The following is a 16,747-nucleotide window of genomic DNA, read 5'->3' as shown; positions in this document are numbered from 1 at the left end:
ATTTTGTCCGTCATACAGATGATGATGAGATACCTCAAGAGATCCTACTTGGAACGCAGCAGTTGAGCGAACTAGGCAGCAATTCTGCTAAACTTAAAGCTATGGGCATCTTTAACAAGGTAAAAAGAGCATATTTTTGCATTGTCACATAGTTACACTCAGTCTGACAGCTGCTTTTAGCTGTTGTTAAGGCCATCAATTCATAGCAGCAGTGTGGTACTGTAACATATCTTTTTTGTTCTAAAGTTTTCATCCAGTAAACTGGTGAAGATTTTGAATATCCTGGAGAAGAACATTCAGGACAGCGTCAAACTTTCCACAATGATGAATCATGTAAGTTGTCAGCCTGATATTATTGCTCTGCCAAGGAATGCGGCGGAGTTCTGTGACGATCGGCGTACATGAATCTTTCCTTCCTTCCTTCCTTCCTTCCTTCCTCCGCCCGCTACATATTTAGGTCAGGCGATTCGGTATCTGTACTTAACGTACACATGCATAACACACGCCTGTGATCAGTGCAAGGTCAGGGAATGAACAGTCTTGGCTCTTTGAATGCTTTTCTTGTTAATTAAGTTGAAAAGGTAAGAGGCAGTTTCTTGAATTATTATTTTTTTTATTCTAATTTCTAGGATAATGATTCCATGGATGAGGAGCGGTTGTGGCGTGACCTCATCATGGAGCGGGTGACGAAGTCTGCTGATGCCTGTTTGACTGCGCTCAATATAATGACATCTCCACACATGCCCAAGGCAGTTTACATCGAGGATGTGATTGAGAGGGTGTTGCAGTACACCAAATTCCATCTTCAAAACTCTTTGTACCCTCAGTATGACCCTGTCTACAGAGTGGGTCCCCATGGAGGTTAGCCACAGTTTGATTCTGTCTTTTTAAGATGTTCCACAAATATGGCAACAACCTTAGCTTGTTTTTCTGAAATTGATGCACGTTTTACTTTTTAAAATAAGTGACAGTTGTCATATTTCCTGGTGTGAGCCCCCGTAGTTGAATCAAAAATTTCTGCCAAACATCTGACAAGTTCAAACACATTGCTTCTGCAGTTTAAAGTGGTTTTGTATACACTCTTATCTTCCTCACCCAGGTGGCATGCATACTTCAAAGTCCAAGAGAGCAAAGTGTTCCACCCACAAACAGAAGGTGGTAGTCATGCTCTACAACAAAATATGTGATATTATCAGCAACATCTCAGAGCTCCTTGAGATCCAGCTGCTCACTGACACCACAATTCTTCAGGTGCGATTTAGTGTCTGGGCTGATATCATTCAAATTCATGACCTTGTGTCACCGTTGAGCTGTTGTCAAGTCTGACTGCTCTTGTGCCCACTTTATAGGTGTCCACTCTTGGTATTACGCCATTTTTCGTGGAGAATGTCAGTGAACTGCAGTTATGTGCCATCACACTGGTGACAGCAGTAAGTCGGCCACTGCATGCTATTTGGGTGTTGCTTTAATTGCTTTTGAAATTGATTCAGAGTTTTGATGTTCTACCCCTACATGATGTCTCTACTTGTGTATTTTGATTTAATGCTTTGCACTTTTCCCTTCCTTAGGTGTTCTCTCGTTACGAGAAGCACAGGCAGCTCATTCTTGAAGAGATTTTCACCTCCCTGGCTAGACTGCCTACTAGTAAACGCAGCCTCAGGAATTTTAGGTAACCACCGCTTGAGTAAATATTTTATCATTGAAATGATAAAAAACAGCAATCGATAATTGAAGCCCCCTGTGCTGCTCAGTAAACCTAAGAATACTAATGCTTCATACTCCCTCAGGCTAAACAGCAGTGATTCGGATGGAGAGCCCCTGTATATCCAGATGGTCACAGCTCTGGTTCTTCAGCTCATCCAGTGTGTGGTTCACCTTCCCTCTGACAGAGAGACAGAGGAAGAACATAATAAGAAGGTAACCACCAACAACTTAAATCATATTTCTCAGAAAATAATGTTTCCTTTCTGAAGTTGTTTTCATATTGGGTGCTTTTTCCTAGGTGGATAAAGATGTCCTTATTACAAACTCTTATGAAACTGCCATGAGGACAGCTCAGAACTTCCTCTCAGTGTTTCTCAAAAAGTAAGTCATTATTTCTGCACTCGCCACACAACAAGACACAACACTACTTGTTAACCTAAAGTCATATTCTGTAGCTCTTTTGCTCTTTTCTGTAAACTGTGACTCCGAGCATCCTTACACAGTATATCTGCTCCTGCTCTGGAATAGGCTGTAATATGAACTTGTTCAGTGTTCAAAATTGCATCTTATTAAAAGACTGTGTTGTATGTTCCAGGTGTGGCAGTAAACAGGGAGAGGAGGACTACAGGCCTCTGTTTGAGAACTTTGTCCATGACCTGCTGTCTACAGTCAACAAGCCTGAGTGGCCTGCAGCTGAACTGCTGCTCAGTTTACTGGGTCGGCTGTTGGTGAGTAGCACCATTCACTCCAAAGGCATTATCACAAAAAACTGCTGATGTTTGTTTTCACTCTGACTTTTGTTTTCCATGTCTTGCATCCCAGGTGCACCAGTTCAGTAACAAGCAGACAGAAATGGCGCTCAGGGTGGCGTCGCTAGACTACCTTGGCACTGTTGCTTCTCGCCTGCGTAAAGATGCTGTCACCAGCAAGATGGACCAAAAGGCTATTGACCGCATCCTCAGAGAGGTAGACTAGATAATTACAGAATCAATTTAACAGTTGTACACTAACAGAGGTGTTGAATTGCTTTTGAGATGCTTGTGGTTTGTCTCCTTCCAGATCCAAGGCAGCGATGAAACACAGCAACTCCAGAAGGCTTTGTTAGACTTCCTAGATGAGAACATTGAGACAGATCCAGCTTTAGTGGTGAGTGTTTAATTTTCATACACTGATAATTATGGACACTTTTATTATTCCTTATGAACTCCACATATTCGTACTACTTGAACCTTTCAAATGGTTTGCTATTGGGATACTTTTGGTGCAAACTGTGGCTAAACAGGATTCCTTACTTTGAAAATGGTTTTACCCGCTATTTTATGTCTTATAATGTAAAAAAAAAAAAAAAATCAGTGTTTCGACAAATATGTATGCATTTGTTTTCTCCAGTTTGCCAGGAAGTTTTACATCGCCCAGTGGTACAGGGACACTACAAGCGAGGCAGAAAAAGCAATGAAGTCCCAAAATGAGATCGATGAGGACGTGAAAGGTCGACGTCATTCCAACGATGTTGATTCAACTGGGGAGATTATGCAGAAGGCCGAGGCAAGGAAGAAATTCCTCCGCAAGGCTATCAAGGCTTCACCATCTCATTTCAGTTCTCTGAGGTAAATCCTGCTTCACTCTGGATCACTGTACTACTTCCCTGTGCTGTTTGACTTGTTCTCCCATCCACATATCAAACTGTCCTCTTTTCTTCCAGGATGAACTCTGACACGGTGGACTATGAGGACTCCTGTCTGATTGTCAGATATCTGGCCTCTATGAGGCCATTTGCACAGAGCTTTGATATTTATTTATCACAGGTAATAGAATTAACTAAACATAAACATGAATGAGGTCTTACACTGAGCCAGCTGTGGCTAATTTACTCTGTGTTTTTGATATAGATTCTGAGAGTGCTGGGTGAGAGCGCCATTGCAGTTAGAACTAAAGCCATGAAGTGTCTGTCTGAGGTGGTGGCTGTGGATCCAAGTATTCTGGCAAGGGTAAGAACTTCTTTATTTGCTCCTGGATGCACCTTATCTGCACAGAAGGTGTTTCAGCTGTGTTTTTTCAGGTGTTAGTCTCATGTGTCTTGGATAGGACATTTACTCCTATTTTAATTAGTCCACCTGTCTACACAGACAGTGTAAGATGTGCATTTCAGTGAACCTATGTACCCATAAACACAGCTTGAAGCATAGTTTTTTTTCAAGTTTCAGGTCTAATTTTCTGTATTTTAGGCATTTATCAGTATTGTGTACTGAGCTCTGAATGCATCCAAGATGTGGGTGACCTACAAGTCAGTGCACTGGAGCAGCACTGGAGCTCCTAATGCTGCTTTGCAACATGCTGGTCCTGCTACATCTACATAAGGCTTTAGGCCACTACATTGACACCTAAAAGACTGTGTTTTTTGTTTATTTTGCAAAAAACAGCCATAACATAATCTTTATCTGTGTTTGACTAATCTCCCATCTTTGTTTCTCAGTTGGATATGCAGCGCGGGGTTCATTGTCGCCTCATGGACAACTCCACCAGTGTACGAGAGGCAGCTGTGGAGCTTCTTGGCCGTTTCGTGCTGAGCCGACCTGAGCTCATTGAGCAATACTATGACATGCTAATTGAAAGGATATTGGTAAATTCTTAAGCTTTCCTCCTTACCTTCTGAATGCATGAGTGTGAAGTTTTGCATCACACACTCAAGTAATAATTTGAACTGGTTCGGTCACAACGTGTGCTGCACTATGGGCCTGGTTAAAAGCCTGTCATTGGGTCAGACTGAAGTGTAACTTTGCCCTTGACTTTGGCAACCTGTGACTGAAAAGTTCATTTGAAGTGCAAAAGTTCAGCTAAGGTTAAATCATCTTTTTCCCACACTGCCACCTAAAGATCAAATGACAAAGTGCAGCAGTTTGGCAGTTGATAATGTATTTCAAAATGCCATGACAGTGCAGCTATTTGAGAAACATATTTCCTTTATCACTTCACCTCGCCCTTTCTTGCTTGTCCTTCGTCAGTGTGTTTATTTTACATTTGCACATTTCCCCTGGGTATTTTACCATTTAGATCAGTTTAGTACAAAAAAATATCACTTTATATCCATTTTCTAATGATCGTCCCTTTGCCTTTACACAGGACACAGGCATCAGTGTGAGAAAAAGGGTCATCAAGATCTTGAGAGACATTTGTCTGGAGCAGCCAGACTTCCACAAGATCACTGAGATGTGTGTCAAGATGATCCGGAGGGTCAACGATGAAGAAGGGATCAAGGTTTGTGTTATTTTTATGTGAGTGCCTTTTACAGGTTGCTGTTTTGTAAAATCTGATATATGTTTTGAAGATCTCCACATTTTTTCCATGCAGAAACTGGTGAATGAGACATTCCAGAAACTCTGGTTCTCCCCGACACCCAGTCATGACAAAAAAGCCATGACCAGAAAGATTCTGAACATCACAGACGTGGTGTGTACTTCAAAGACTTGAGACAACAAATCCTGTGCCATTGTTCAAATAAGCCAAATTTTGGTTTTTGACATTGTTGTGATCTTATTCATGTTTCTATTTAATCCCAGGTGTCGGCATGTAAAGACTCAGGCTATGACTGGTTTGAGCAGCTTCTCCAAAATGTGAGTTGTCCAACTTGTTTTTAATGTCTTGACAGCTGTTTGTGTGCTTCTTTTGTCTAGAGTCTCCTTTAACTGGGCTGCACAGTGGATCAGTGGTTAGCACTATTGTCTTGCAGCTTGAAGATCCTCGGTTTGTGTCCTGGCCTAGGCCTGGGATCTTTTTGCATGGAGTCTGCATGTTCTCCCTGTGCATGCATGCGTTTTCTTCAGGTTCTCCAGCTTCCTCCCACAGTCTAAAAGCATGCTGAGATTAATTGATGATTCTAGATTGTCCGTAGATGTGAATGTGAGTGTGCTTGTCTGTATGTGTAGCCCTGTGATAGACTGGTGACCTGTCCAGGGTGTCCTCTGCCTTCACTCTAAGCCAACTCCAGAACCTGCAACCCTCACGAGTATTAAGCGGCTTATAGATGATGGATGGATGGATGGATCTCATTTAACTCCCATATGATTCTGATTCTTTTAGCTGTTGAAGTCAGAAGAAAATGCTTCATACAAGCCTACCAAGAAGGCTTGTGTTCAGTTGGTGGACAATCTAGTGGAACATATACTAAAGTATGAAGAGTCTCTTGCAGGTAAGTCCATTTTTTCCAAAGAAGCTTAATTATATTTTTACTTACAGAAGTTTTATTGTACTGTTAACACAGTAAATGTTACTTCACTGTGACAAACATCAATGTTTTCTGTCTTTGTGTCTCAGACTGCGAGGACAAAGGGGTCAGCTCAGGTCGTCTGGTTGCCTGCATCACCACTCTCTACCTGTTTAGTAAAATCAGAGCACAGTTGATGGTCAAACATGCCATGACTATGCAGCCCTACCTGACCACCAAGTGTAATGTAAGTGCTATATCAGGTTAAGTATTTGCCTGAATGTGAGAGAAATTGTTTTGTTCAGACTTGTACACACAGCAAAGCAAAGAAGAACATCTTATTAACTCTTCTGTTGTGCAATAGGACCATCTAGTGGCAGCCAAAGGAAAACACAGTTGATGGACACAACTGAACATAAAGTCCAGTTAAGTTTGTACTTTAACTGTGCAGCTCTCGTGTCTTTTTTTTCAGACTCAGAATGACTTCATGGTCATTTGTAACGTGGCCAAGATCCTGGAGCTGGTGGTGCCTCTGATGGAGCACCCAAGTGAAACTTTCCTCACAACCATAGAAGAAGACCTGATGAAGCTTATCATCAAATACGGCATGACGGTCAGTGTCGCTCACAGCTCTCACAGATGGCTCTCAAAAGTTATAAGCAGCACGAGCATAGATATGAAACAACTGCCCCAAGCATACTGTATCATAACATCCCTTGTTTTGTCTGCTCCTCAGGTTGTACAACACTGTGTGAGCTGTCTTGGTGCTGTTGTGAACAAGGTCACACACAACTACAAGTTTGTCTGGGCTTGTTTTAACCGGTACTATGGTAAGGATTGTCCATATGCATAACAATTCCATGTTCAAATAATAGTTTCCGTTTTTATTTGATTGATTTATTGCTTTTTTTTAATGCAATTGTACTTAGTTTTTAAGGTATCGAAGTGAATTAGATAATGTGATAGTATAGTTGAAGCTGAGGTGCATGGAGAAGCTACAGAAAATGCTGACAACATCTTAGAATTAGTAATCTCTGTATGTTTGACAAGTTAGTTTAGCAAGTGGATAAATGGTAGATTCTTAACAGTGTGAAAAAAAACACATTTTACCATATATAGCAAATTTTAAAAGTGCTGCTAATTGCCACATACACTGAAATGTAAAACTCCCCAAAGAATCTAAAGTACACCAAAATTTTAATAACACAAACATCGATCAGGGCATTTAACAGTTAACCTGTTTCTTGAACTTCAAAGTATTCATGTTTTACTTTTTTTCCTTTTACAAAACTTTTTTTTTTTTTACATACAATCGGGCTGCTCCCAAATTACAGTTCATACTAAAAAGGACAACAAAAAAGTAGAATTTTTTTTTCTCATTCAACTGCTTTTTGTTTAACTTCAAATGAAAGGATAAATCTAAAGTGCTGGAACACTGAATGCACACCAAATCTTGTTTGGGTGTTCTCATTAGTTTTAGCTTTCTGAACTCAAAGAACAAAAGCAGCAACTGTTTCTTTAGTTTTCACTTGTTGAGTTTGTTCTTTTACAGGCGCTCTGGCAAAACTGAAGACACAGCACCAGGAGGACTCCAGCAGCTCCACTCTGGCTGCTAACAAACCGACTCTCCTGCGCTCGCTGTTCACTGTGGGGGCTCTCTGTCGACACTTTGACTTTGACCAAGAAGAGTTCAAGGGTGCCAACAAGGTGAATGCGAGAACTTTGGTAAAATGTTGGGTATGAAGATGCTGTCTTGGCGGCTGACTCTTGTTGTCTCCTCTTGTGTCTCTTTGCCGTTTAGATTATCATCAAGGACAAAGTGTTGGAGCTTCTGCTGTACTTCACCTCTCATGAGGAAGAGGAGGTCCAGATAAAGGCCATCATCGGTCTAGGTATATTGCACCTCAACTCAGAATCCGTTCTCCACTATGGGCACTAGAGGACTGTTTTAGGGTGGCCTAAAATGTAAAGCTCAGAAGAGAATCTAACATACATCAACTTTTTTATGACTTAAATGTCAGTCAGGGCATTAAATTGTGATTAACCTGTTCATTGCGCTTCAAATTTAAGGTTGAATTTAAAACTAATCCTGCTGGACAATTGACACGCAGTAAATAGTGCTGGAATGTCCACATTTGTTTGAGTCATATGAGCTCAAAACACAAAAGCAGCAATTGTTTGTCCAAGTTCCCACTGCAAGATCTGGCCTTGTAGAACCTCTTTCACAGCCATATTCGGGGAGACAAAAATCTACCAAAATCAGAATGACCCTAAAAAAAATGTTGTTAGAGAAGAGAATCCTGCTTGGCTAAATGTGGAGCGTACAATGAGCACCATTTTTTCAGCATTCTCCATCAACAACATAAGGTTGCCCATCTAAGTTACCATAACAAGCCCAATATTGTTCTATTTCCTATGTGCTCATAGAACTGCTGTTGATGTTGCAGTTGAAACTGTTGGATCCTGCACTGCAGTGGAAACAAAGGTTAATAGGGCTGATTAGGGAGCTATACTTATAAAAATTTCTTCTACTAGCCAATTTCCTCCAGTAGAGAACTGCCTTAGTATAAGATGCAATCCCTGTATTTATACTGTAATTTGTTGTTTATAGCTCTTCTGGTCTATTCATTTACCTGTAACTTTTCTCTGTAATGACATCCGTATTTAAATCATTTACACTCTGTCCAGGGTTCCAGTTCATCATGCACCCAGAGCTCATGTTTGTGCAAGATGTGAAGGTTCTGTATAACAACACCCTGTCAGATGAGAGCACTTTGGTCGGTTTGAAGATCCAGGTGCTCAAGAATCTGCAGATATACCTGCAGGAGGAGGACTCTCGAATGCAAGAGGCTGACCGTGAATGTGAGTCAACCAAACCCATCTTATGTGTTCATTTGTGAAAAGATTAACTTTGTTGAGGTATAAACATGTTTTAGTTAAACTGTGATACAGTACGGTGGGAGTAAGTTGCCCCATGACAGCGAAGGAACTAAAAGTATGTTCAGGAGTGTTAATCTACACGGAAAATGTCAATCACAAACTGTAGAACATCTGCAGACTGATCAGGCTGATGTCTTTGTTTTGTTTTTTTTTTTTCAGGGAAGAACCAGGCCAAGCAGGAGGATCTAAAGGAAATGGGGGACATCTCATCAGGCATGAGCAGCTCCATAATGCAGATTTACCTGAAGCAGGTGCTGGAATCCTTCTTCCACTCACAGTCCAACGTTCGGCACTTTGCCCTGAGTGTCATTACGATGACTCTGAGCCAGGGCCTCATCCATCCTGTGCAGGTGAGTCCGCAAAGGCTTAAATACAGTTCATGTTTATTATGGAAGATCTGTGTGAGATTTTCATTCATCTCTTGTTGATATTATGTGCTATTTTGAATACATCTTGAGCCACAGATTTGGAATTATTGTTTTTCAGTGTGTGCCCTACTTGATTGCCATGGGAACAGATCCAGAGCCAACCATGAAGAACAAGGCCGATCAACAGCTGGTGGACATCGACAAGAAATATTCAGGCTTCATCCATGTGAGTGGATTGCTGGTTTGTGGTAACCAGAAAGGCTGAACGTGTAAAAGACGGTGTTTTACTTTAACTGTAGCTGTGGAAAGTGGTGTGTAGATTTTATTACAGCAAGAATGACAGTTTACACTGCGAAGACGGAAAAGTTGTCCTTCCGCTTAGATTTTTATGTAACTCTGAAGACATTTAATGGAGAAAATAGAAGGAAAATATACAATCTAATTTTCAAAATCTTTTACTTTATTTTTGAAATACAATAAATAATATATATATATTCTGTACAACTAATAATGTACTATTGTTGAGCTTTGTAGTTGGACTTTAGACCGCTAATATATTGTATTTGATTAGAAGGATTTCCAGTATTATCTGTATTCATAATGAGTCATATGCCTCTTTCTATTCACAGATGAAGGCTGTTGCAGGGTTGAAGATGTCTTATCAGGTGCAACAGGCCATACATGGACCCAGTAAGGCTGTGATCCGAGGTTTTCGTCACGATGACTCAGACTCGGCTCTCTGCTCTCATCTCTACACCTTGGTCCGAGGGAACCGACAACATCGACGGGCTTTCCTCCTTTCCCTGCTCAACCTGTTTGACGACAGCTCCGTACGTTCACTTCTCTTTTTTATTTTTATAGACTTTTGTGCAAAGCTGTTGGTTTGTGTATCTGTGTATTTTGTCTAAAGGTTTGCCCTTAAAGGGCATAAAATCTTCTTCTGTAATGAAATTCGGTCATTAACACTTCATTTAAATGGTTCTGTGTTTTTAATTTGTCACCTGCAGAAAACAGGGGTGAACATGCTGCTCTTCATAGCAGACAACTTGGCCTGCTTCCCATACCAGACCCAGGAGGAGCCTCTGTTCATCATGCATCACATAGACATTACCCTGTCTGTCTCTGGCAGCAACTTGCTGCAGTCTTTCAAGGAGGTGAGCAACGTTGTTTAGTTTGTTTGTCACGTATTACTCTTAGTTGTTGAGTTTCTCAGGAGACAACCAGGCCTTGTTTAATGCATAATCTGTCTGCATTCAATCAAACAAACTTTATTTATATAGCACTTCTCATACAACTGAAATACAACACAAAGTGCTTTACAACAGTTAAAAACATTACAGAAAAACAGAGAAAACCCTTCCCTCCCATCCTCCAAATATACACACAAACACACACACGCACACACATGTCATGGGACTGAAGATCTCGGAAAACGCCACCACTGGAGCCGTCCACACTGGGAGGAGTCGCAGGCCATGACCGCTGGGAGCGCCGGCACCTGGACCCTTCCTACCCCAACAGACAGGGGGACCCCCACAGCAAGGAGGGGAGCCCCCCCAACCAGCCAGACCGAAGGGACCCGTGGGCAGCAGCCCCAGCAGCAGACCGGATACAGCTCCCAGTGTGGAGGACTTCCCTGAGGAAACACTGGAGTTAAAAAAACTAAAAACTTTAAAGTATAAGATAGAATAAAAGGCCTGATGTAAGATTAGTAAAACAAAGTGAAGAGTTAAGAGTAAAAATACATAAAATAATAAATAGATAAAATGATCTAAAATTAACATCCAAAAAACAGCAAGATAAAGGGCAACAACATAAAATACCTGAGAAGAACATAAGAAGAATTTAAAAGGTCATTTAAAATCTAATTAAAAAGGTGTGTCTTTAACCTTCTTTTAAAAATATCGACAGTCTCTGCAGTCCTTAGGTTCTCCGGCAGGCTGTTCCACAGGTGGGAGCCATAGTGGCTAAATGCCACCATGCGTTTGAGTAATTGTGTTGTTTTGTCTGCAGTGTTTACGGAAAGAGCCTGTGAGGCACGAAAAGAAGATGAAGACGAAAAAGAAGAAGAAGAAGAAGCATCATCATTCAAGACGGAAGAAATACAGCTCTGATGAGGATGAGGATGAAGACGAGGATGATGACAGCAGTAGCGAATCCAGTAGCAGCGATGAGGACGATGATGCGGCCCACAGGCGGAAGAAATCCGCGCCCTCTGATTCTGACTCCGAAGATGAAGATGCAGTGATGGACCGCCTACCCGAAAACCCCAACCCTCTGCTGGAGTTTGCCAGTGCGTCACAGGGTATCCTGCTGCTGCTGGTGCTCAAACAGCATCTGAAGAATCTGTACGGCTTCTCAGACAGGTAGGCCACAGCGAAAATGCTAGTTGATACATCTTTTGATTTGTGCTTTCTGTACAAGCCTAACTGAGCATTTTATTACAGCAAAATCCAGAAGTATTCACCGACAGAGTCTGCCAAAGTATACGACAAGGCAGTGAACAGGAAAGCGAAGGTGCACTTCAACCCTGGTCAGACACTGGATTACCTAAAGAGTGATCTCGCCAACATGGATCTCAGCGACGAGATCAAGAGGAATATTGTGAAACAGTATTTGGATGTAAGCATTCTGTTTATGTATTATCTCAGCTTTGGAAGCAGGGTAAAGGTGTGTTTGTTAGAGTGCAGAAGAAGGTATGTCTCTGATATCCAGGCCATGTCATGACTTAGGTGGGTAAGGAAATATTGTTTTAGCATCATTGGGCAAAGAAAAAGTCCATAATAACTTCTCAGTAACTTGTAATCCAAGTTGTTTGGGGGGAAACTAGACTTTTGCACCTCTAAATGGCTCCGCTTTCAGGTTTTAGAAAATTTAGCGCTTGACGGGAAACTGAACAAATCACAGGCCTTTTCAACCAGATCAGGTAAGATATTATAAAGAGCAACAAAACCTCTGTTGAGAGTCGAATGTAATAGACATTACTCTGTCTGATGCAGGAGTTTCACTCAGTGGAGCAGGGTCAAATCCTGAGTGAAGAATAGTAACTTTTTGGTTGATGTTACGACCCAACCGCTAGTGTCAGCACTTCAGGAAGAGGATTGTATTTTCAGATTCCGTTTTTTTTTTTTTTTTTGCCCTTTTATGCCTTCCCAGTTCAGCTCCATTGCAGTTTTACCCTCTGTTGTCTAACACACTGTCTGACCTTTTGTTAGTAAAGCAATAAAGGACCTTTGAGCCAGTTGGAATTAATCGTATCAAAAAAATGTTAACTAAAGCTTTACCATCTTTTATCACATAGTTCAAGGTACTGATGGAGCACTTGGATCGCGATGAAGAAGATGAGGAGGGCGAAGCAAATGCCAACGCCAGAAACAAAGCCATTACTTCGCTGCTGAGGGGCCCAAAAACCCAGAACCACAACCACAGTAATCACGCCGCTCCGGTGGAGTCCGATGAGGAGGAGAGTGACGATGAAGATCCCCCTGCGGTAAGAATTTTAAAGCTGCTAAAATGTTTATTTAACACTATCTAGTATTATGCATACAATTTCTGGTGAGCTAATGTTGATGTGACATTCACTGTATGCAGCAGAAGTCGTCACTTAGATCAGGGATTCCCGAACTTTTCAGCTCCCTGCTGGAGATGCTCACTATTCCCAGAGGTTGCAGCCACAATAGGCCTGTACAAACATCCATCCAATATCTATACACCGCTTGATCCTCATTAGGGTCGCAGGGGGGCTGGAGTCTATCCCAGCTGACTTGGGACACTCTGGACAGGTCACCAGTCTGTCACAGGGCTACATATACAGACAAACAATCACATTTGCATTCACACCTATGGGCAATGTAGAATCATCAATTAACCTCAGCATATTTTTGGACTGAGGAAGCTGAAAAAACCCATGCATGCACAGGGAGAACATGCAAACTCCATGCAGAAAGATCCCGGGAAAGCCGGGACGCGAACCAGGGATCTTCTCGCTGCAAGGCGAAAGTGCTAACCACTACACCATTGTGCAGGCCCCTATACAAGCATGACATAAATATCATATTATTTCATAGTAGCTTAGTGTAGGATAGTAGTACAATAGATCAATCCCAGAAAATCTCCCTTTTAACTACTACTTTTAGAACAGTTATGGCTAAAATACACTATTTATTATTAGTTTCACATTTTTTTAAATATCTAGAAATCATCTTACCATGGCTCATGACCCCCCAGGGTACCTTACCCCTACTTATGGAAATATTGACCTAGATAAGCCGTCTATGCTATTGTTTTGTGAAAAGGTGGGAAAAAGGCAGATATGGATTCCTTGAATTTTACACTGTCTTCATAGACATACTGATGGATCTGCTTTCAGTCATTTCCATTATATTTGTGGAGATTTCTTTGAGAGGAAGGGCTCATACTCACTAGTATGTGGTCCAGGCATATCTATAGGGGTGTAGATATAGAAGGTAATATAATGCTATTTGCAAACATTAAAAGTCATGATGATTGGGGGATAGCTCAAGAGGTTGAGCAGGCAACCCATGAACAGGGGCTATAGTCCCCGATGCAGCGGCCTGGGTTCGATTCCAGCTCGCAGCCCTGTGCTGCATGTCTTCCCCTCCATTCTTCTCCCTACTTTCCTGTCTGCCTCTCAACTGTACCTATCTAATAAAGCCAAAAAAACTTAAGAAACTAAATAAATCACGACCATTGAAATTACAGTAAAATTGATTCAACACCACAAATCTTCCAAGGCAGCACTGTATGCGTAGACAGAGTTAACACCAGGGCTTTTCCAGAGTACATAATCATCAAAGATTCTAGATTTTATGACTATTTAAAATCATATTAATCCGTATGAGGACTCTCAGCTGTTACATCCTACCACTTCTGATGTACAGATGTGAATCTTGGAACATAATTAAAAAATGTCAAACAAAAATCACTGCAGCAGAGGTGTAGTTTTACAGACGCATGCTACGTGTATCTTAGACGGCCAGAATAACCAAGGAAGATGTTTTGAAAACACTAAACACAAATTATACGCTACTGAACAAAATTAGGAAACGACAAGCAACATTTTTTTGACATGATGAGGAAAGAGACCTTGGAATATATCGGCACAACTGGAAAAATAAATGGGAAAAGAGGACGAGGCAGACAGGATGAAAATGATAGATGGACTGACATCGTGGCTGCACATGGAAAGGGCGACAGTCATAATTCAGAGAGCAAAGGATCGGATTAGGTGGAGAGAAATGATCTCCTACGCTGAATGGCATGGCACTTGATTGAAAATCGATATTGATGTTATTAATAATATGTCATGTCACGGTTTCTGCGTATGTTGTAGCTCAGGTATTACATTGTCTGTAAGACCACTTTTGAGAAAGATATCTAACACTCTGATACTTTCATTCATAGCGAAAGCCAAGGAAAGGCGGAGATTCTGCTGAGGATTCAGGTCACATGAAGGAGACAGTGGAGGCCATGGATGTAATTGCCATCTGCTGTCCCAAATACAAAGACCGGCCACAGATTGCCAGAGTCATCCAGAAGACCAAGAGCGGCTACAGTATACACTGGATGACCGGAACTTACTCGGGACCCTGGACTGTGGCAAAGAAACGGGACGGTCGCAAAAAGGTGCCTTGGGTCGACAATATCAAGGAGTCAGACATTATTTACAAGAAAATCTCCTTAACAAGCGGACAGAAGCTCTCGAGCAAAGTGGCACAGACGTTACGGGCGCTTTACGCTGCCAAGAAGGGGACTATGAGCTAATCTCCCTCACAACCCAGATCTATGGATCCGATATGTTACATACAGAGAGAAAGTGAAACCTCTTTAGATTTAAGGCCCCGTTGGAAGTAAAGTATTGCGAACACTGATCTGTTTAAATACAGATATGTTAAAACACGAGAAAAACACGAGAAGGAAATGTTTTGGAAAACATTGTGTGGGAGTTCCTTCGCTGTTGTGCAGCAACTTGGTTGTTTGATTTTTACTCCCACTGTATTGTATCATAGTTTAACTAAAAAACATGTTTATACCTGAACATAATTCTGTAAAAAAATAAAGTGAATGTTGGAAATTAGTGTATTGATGATGTTCTTAATAAAGTGTTTTTGGAATTTAAACTAGCGCCAGATGGATTTATTTAAATGACCTGAGCTCCAACAACTTTGCACCTTTTTTTTCTTGTTTTAAACCTTATTTTGATATATTTTATTTATGTTAAAAGCAGTGCAGTATCTGCCTACACTGTTTTTAATATAGATGTTGTCGTTATAGAACACAGAGCCACAACAAAAAGTGATCTGCCTGGGATTCTTTCGGAACAAGTACTGCAATAAATTTTTCTTACGTCTGAGTTACTCTTTTTTTTTTTTGTCCCCATACGTCAGTGTGTAATTTTCAGAGTCAGCACTCTGTCTTCTCTGCCTCTACTGTGGGGTTTTTTCACCTTCGTGTTTGACAGAAATCAAGGTGAGTGAAGCAGTGAAGGAGTTTTCCACGCGTTCATTTCCACAAGGGGCACTTACCTTGAATATTAACCAAGTCTGTGTCTCTGACAACAATAACCCCAGATCTTATCTGATAACTGAATTATCTACTCATTGATTAAACTGTCAAACAGGAAAACTCTCAAAGATCACCTTACGACTGTGAGGATGCGCACACGTCAGCAGATGTCGGGTAACTAAAAAAATCTCTCAGACCTTGCTAGTGTTGGTTGTGTTGTTGCTGCTGTGACGTTGCGTATCTTTAGAAGGCTATAAAACCCGAAAGCACCTTTTATGCGTTTGTACTTGACAAACTGGTGACCACATTTAATCATTCTGGACAGATAATACAAAACCCTGTTAGTTTTGTATTATCTGTCCAGAATGATTAAATGTGGTGGAGATTTCAGAAGGACATTATTTACAACATGAACACTTGTCATCTCAAAACTGGATATTTCTTAATTTTTTTTTTGAAGGTGTAGAAAGTTTAGAACATGAGAAGTTGGAGTCCAGAGATTCTTAAGTAAATTTCAATAGACAAATTTATCACTGATGCGAAAAGGTGTCATAGACACATTTAATGAGGCCACTGCCCCAGATAACAGACACAACAGAGGACAGAGGAGTAAATCATGCCTACAATGTTTGTGTTGACTCAGCAGTGAAAATGGTAAATGGGAAAAGTTGTTCTACAAGAGAATAAATATTTGAAAGCAATCAGAATGCCTGAGAGCCTTATTGCTATTGTATTTCTTTATATTCTTAATTAGTGCCTGGATTTTGTATTTTACTTTACACGAAGAAAGACCTTCCCACCATGAACTCATGCATTAAAGATCATCAGGTACGCAGTCTCCCCCATGGGACTGCTTGCCTTTTAGGTTATTAATGCTTATTTTAATTCTTGATAGTAATTTTATTTTAATTTAAATAACGCACAAGAGTGCACCCAGGTCCTGGTGAGGAGAACAAGTTAACACATGAATTCCCATAACACAATACTCCAAATAACTATAATATTCAGA

At 41.0% G+C, this 16,747-nt stretch overlaps 1 protein-coding gene across 4 annotated transcripts in view; it reads left to right on the top strand.

Moving 5' to 3' along the window:
- Nucleotides 1–15,353, top strand: part of LOC111566828 (nipped-B-like protein) — a 29,553-nt gene extending 14,200 nt beyond the window's left edge. For all 4 annotated transcript variants that reach the window (XM_023267602.3, XM_055019387.1, XM_023267603.3 and 1 more), the window contains exons 15-47: nucleotides 19–119; nucleotides 247–333; nucleotides 630–861; nucleotides 1,100–1,251; nucleotides 1,350–1,430; nucleotides 1,569–1,669; nucleotides 1,788–1,917; nucleotides 2,003–2,085; nucleotides 2,300–2,432; nucleotides 2,527–2,670; nucleotides 2,764–2,850; nucleotides 3,094–3,311; nucleotides 3,407–3,509; nucleotides 3,594–3,692; nucleotides 4,178–4,324; nucleotides 4,825–4,959; nucleotides 5,053–5,151; nucleotides 5,262–5,315; nucleotides 5,782–5,890; nucleotides 6,016–6,152; nucleotides 6,378–6,518; nucleotides 6,642–6,735; nucleotides 7,458–7,612; nucleotides 7,707–7,797; nucleotides 8,594–8,767; nucleotides 9,005–9,195; nucleotides 9,332–9,439; nucleotides 9,843–10,043; nucleotides 10,221–10,367; nucleotides 11,227–11,579; nucleotides 11,661–11,835; nucleotides 12,515–12,703; nucleotides 14,638–15,353. In XM_023267602.3, the coding sequence (XP_023123370.2) occupies nucleotides 19–119; nucleotides 247–333; nucleotides 630–861; nucleotides 1,100–1,251; nucleotides 1,350–1,430; nucleotides 1,569–1,669; nucleotides 1,788–1,917; nucleotides 2,003–2,085; nucleotides 2,300–2,432; nucleotides 2,527–2,670; nucleotides 2,764–2,850; nucleotides 3,094–3,311; nucleotides 3,407–3,509; nucleotides 3,594–3,692; nucleotides 4,178–4,324; nucleotides 4,825–4,959; nucleotides 5,053–5,151; nucleotides 5,262–5,315; nucleotides 5,782–5,890; nucleotides 6,016–6,152; nucleotides 6,378–6,518; nucleotides 6,642–6,735; nucleotides 7,458–7,612; nucleotides 7,707–7,797; nucleotides 8,594–8,767; nucleotides 9,005–9,195; nucleotides 9,332–9,439; nucleotides 9,843–10,043; nucleotides 10,221–10,367; nucleotides 11,227–11,579; nucleotides 11,661–11,835; nucleotides 12,515–12,703; nucleotides 14,638–14,997 (4,811 nt within the window). In that variant the 3' untranslated portion in view covers nucleotides 14,998–15,353. The remainder of the gene's footprint in view (nucleotides 1–18; nucleotides 120–246; nucleotides 334–629; nucleotides 862–1,099; nucleotides 1,252–1,349; nucleotides 1,431–1,568; nucleotides 1,670–1,787; nucleotides 1,918–2,002; nucleotides 2,086–2,299; nucleotides 2,433–2,526; nucleotides 2,671–2,763; nucleotides 2,851–3,093; nucleotides 3,312–3,406; nucleotides 3,510–3,593; nucleotides 3,693–4,177; nucleotides 4,325–4,824; nucleotides 4,960–5,052; nucleotides 5,152–5,261; nucleotides 5,316–5,781; nucleotides 5,891–6,015; nucleotides 6,153–6,377; nucleotides 6,519–6,641; nucleotides 6,736–7,457; nucleotides 7,613–7,706; nucleotides 7,798–8,593; nucleotides 8,768–9,004; nucleotides 9,196–9,331; nucleotides 9,440–9,842; nucleotides 10,044–10,220; nucleotides 10,368–11,226; nucleotides 11,580–11,660; nucleotides 11,836–12,514; nucleotides 12,704–14,637) is intronic.
- The last annotated feature ends 1,394 nt before the right edge of the window (nucleotides 15,354–16,747 follow it).

This window comes from Amphiprion ocellaris, chromosome 17 (genome assembly GCF_022539595.1).
Source record: "Amphiprion ocellaris isolate individual 3 ecotype Okinawa chromosome 17, ASM2253959v1, whole genome shotgun sequence".
Taxonomy (NCBI): Eukaryota; Metazoa; Chordata; class Actinopteri; family Pomacentridae; genus Amphiprion; species Amphiprion ocellaris.
Note: the sequence above shows the minus strand (reverse complement) of the source record. Positions and strands in the feature narration are given on the sequence as shown.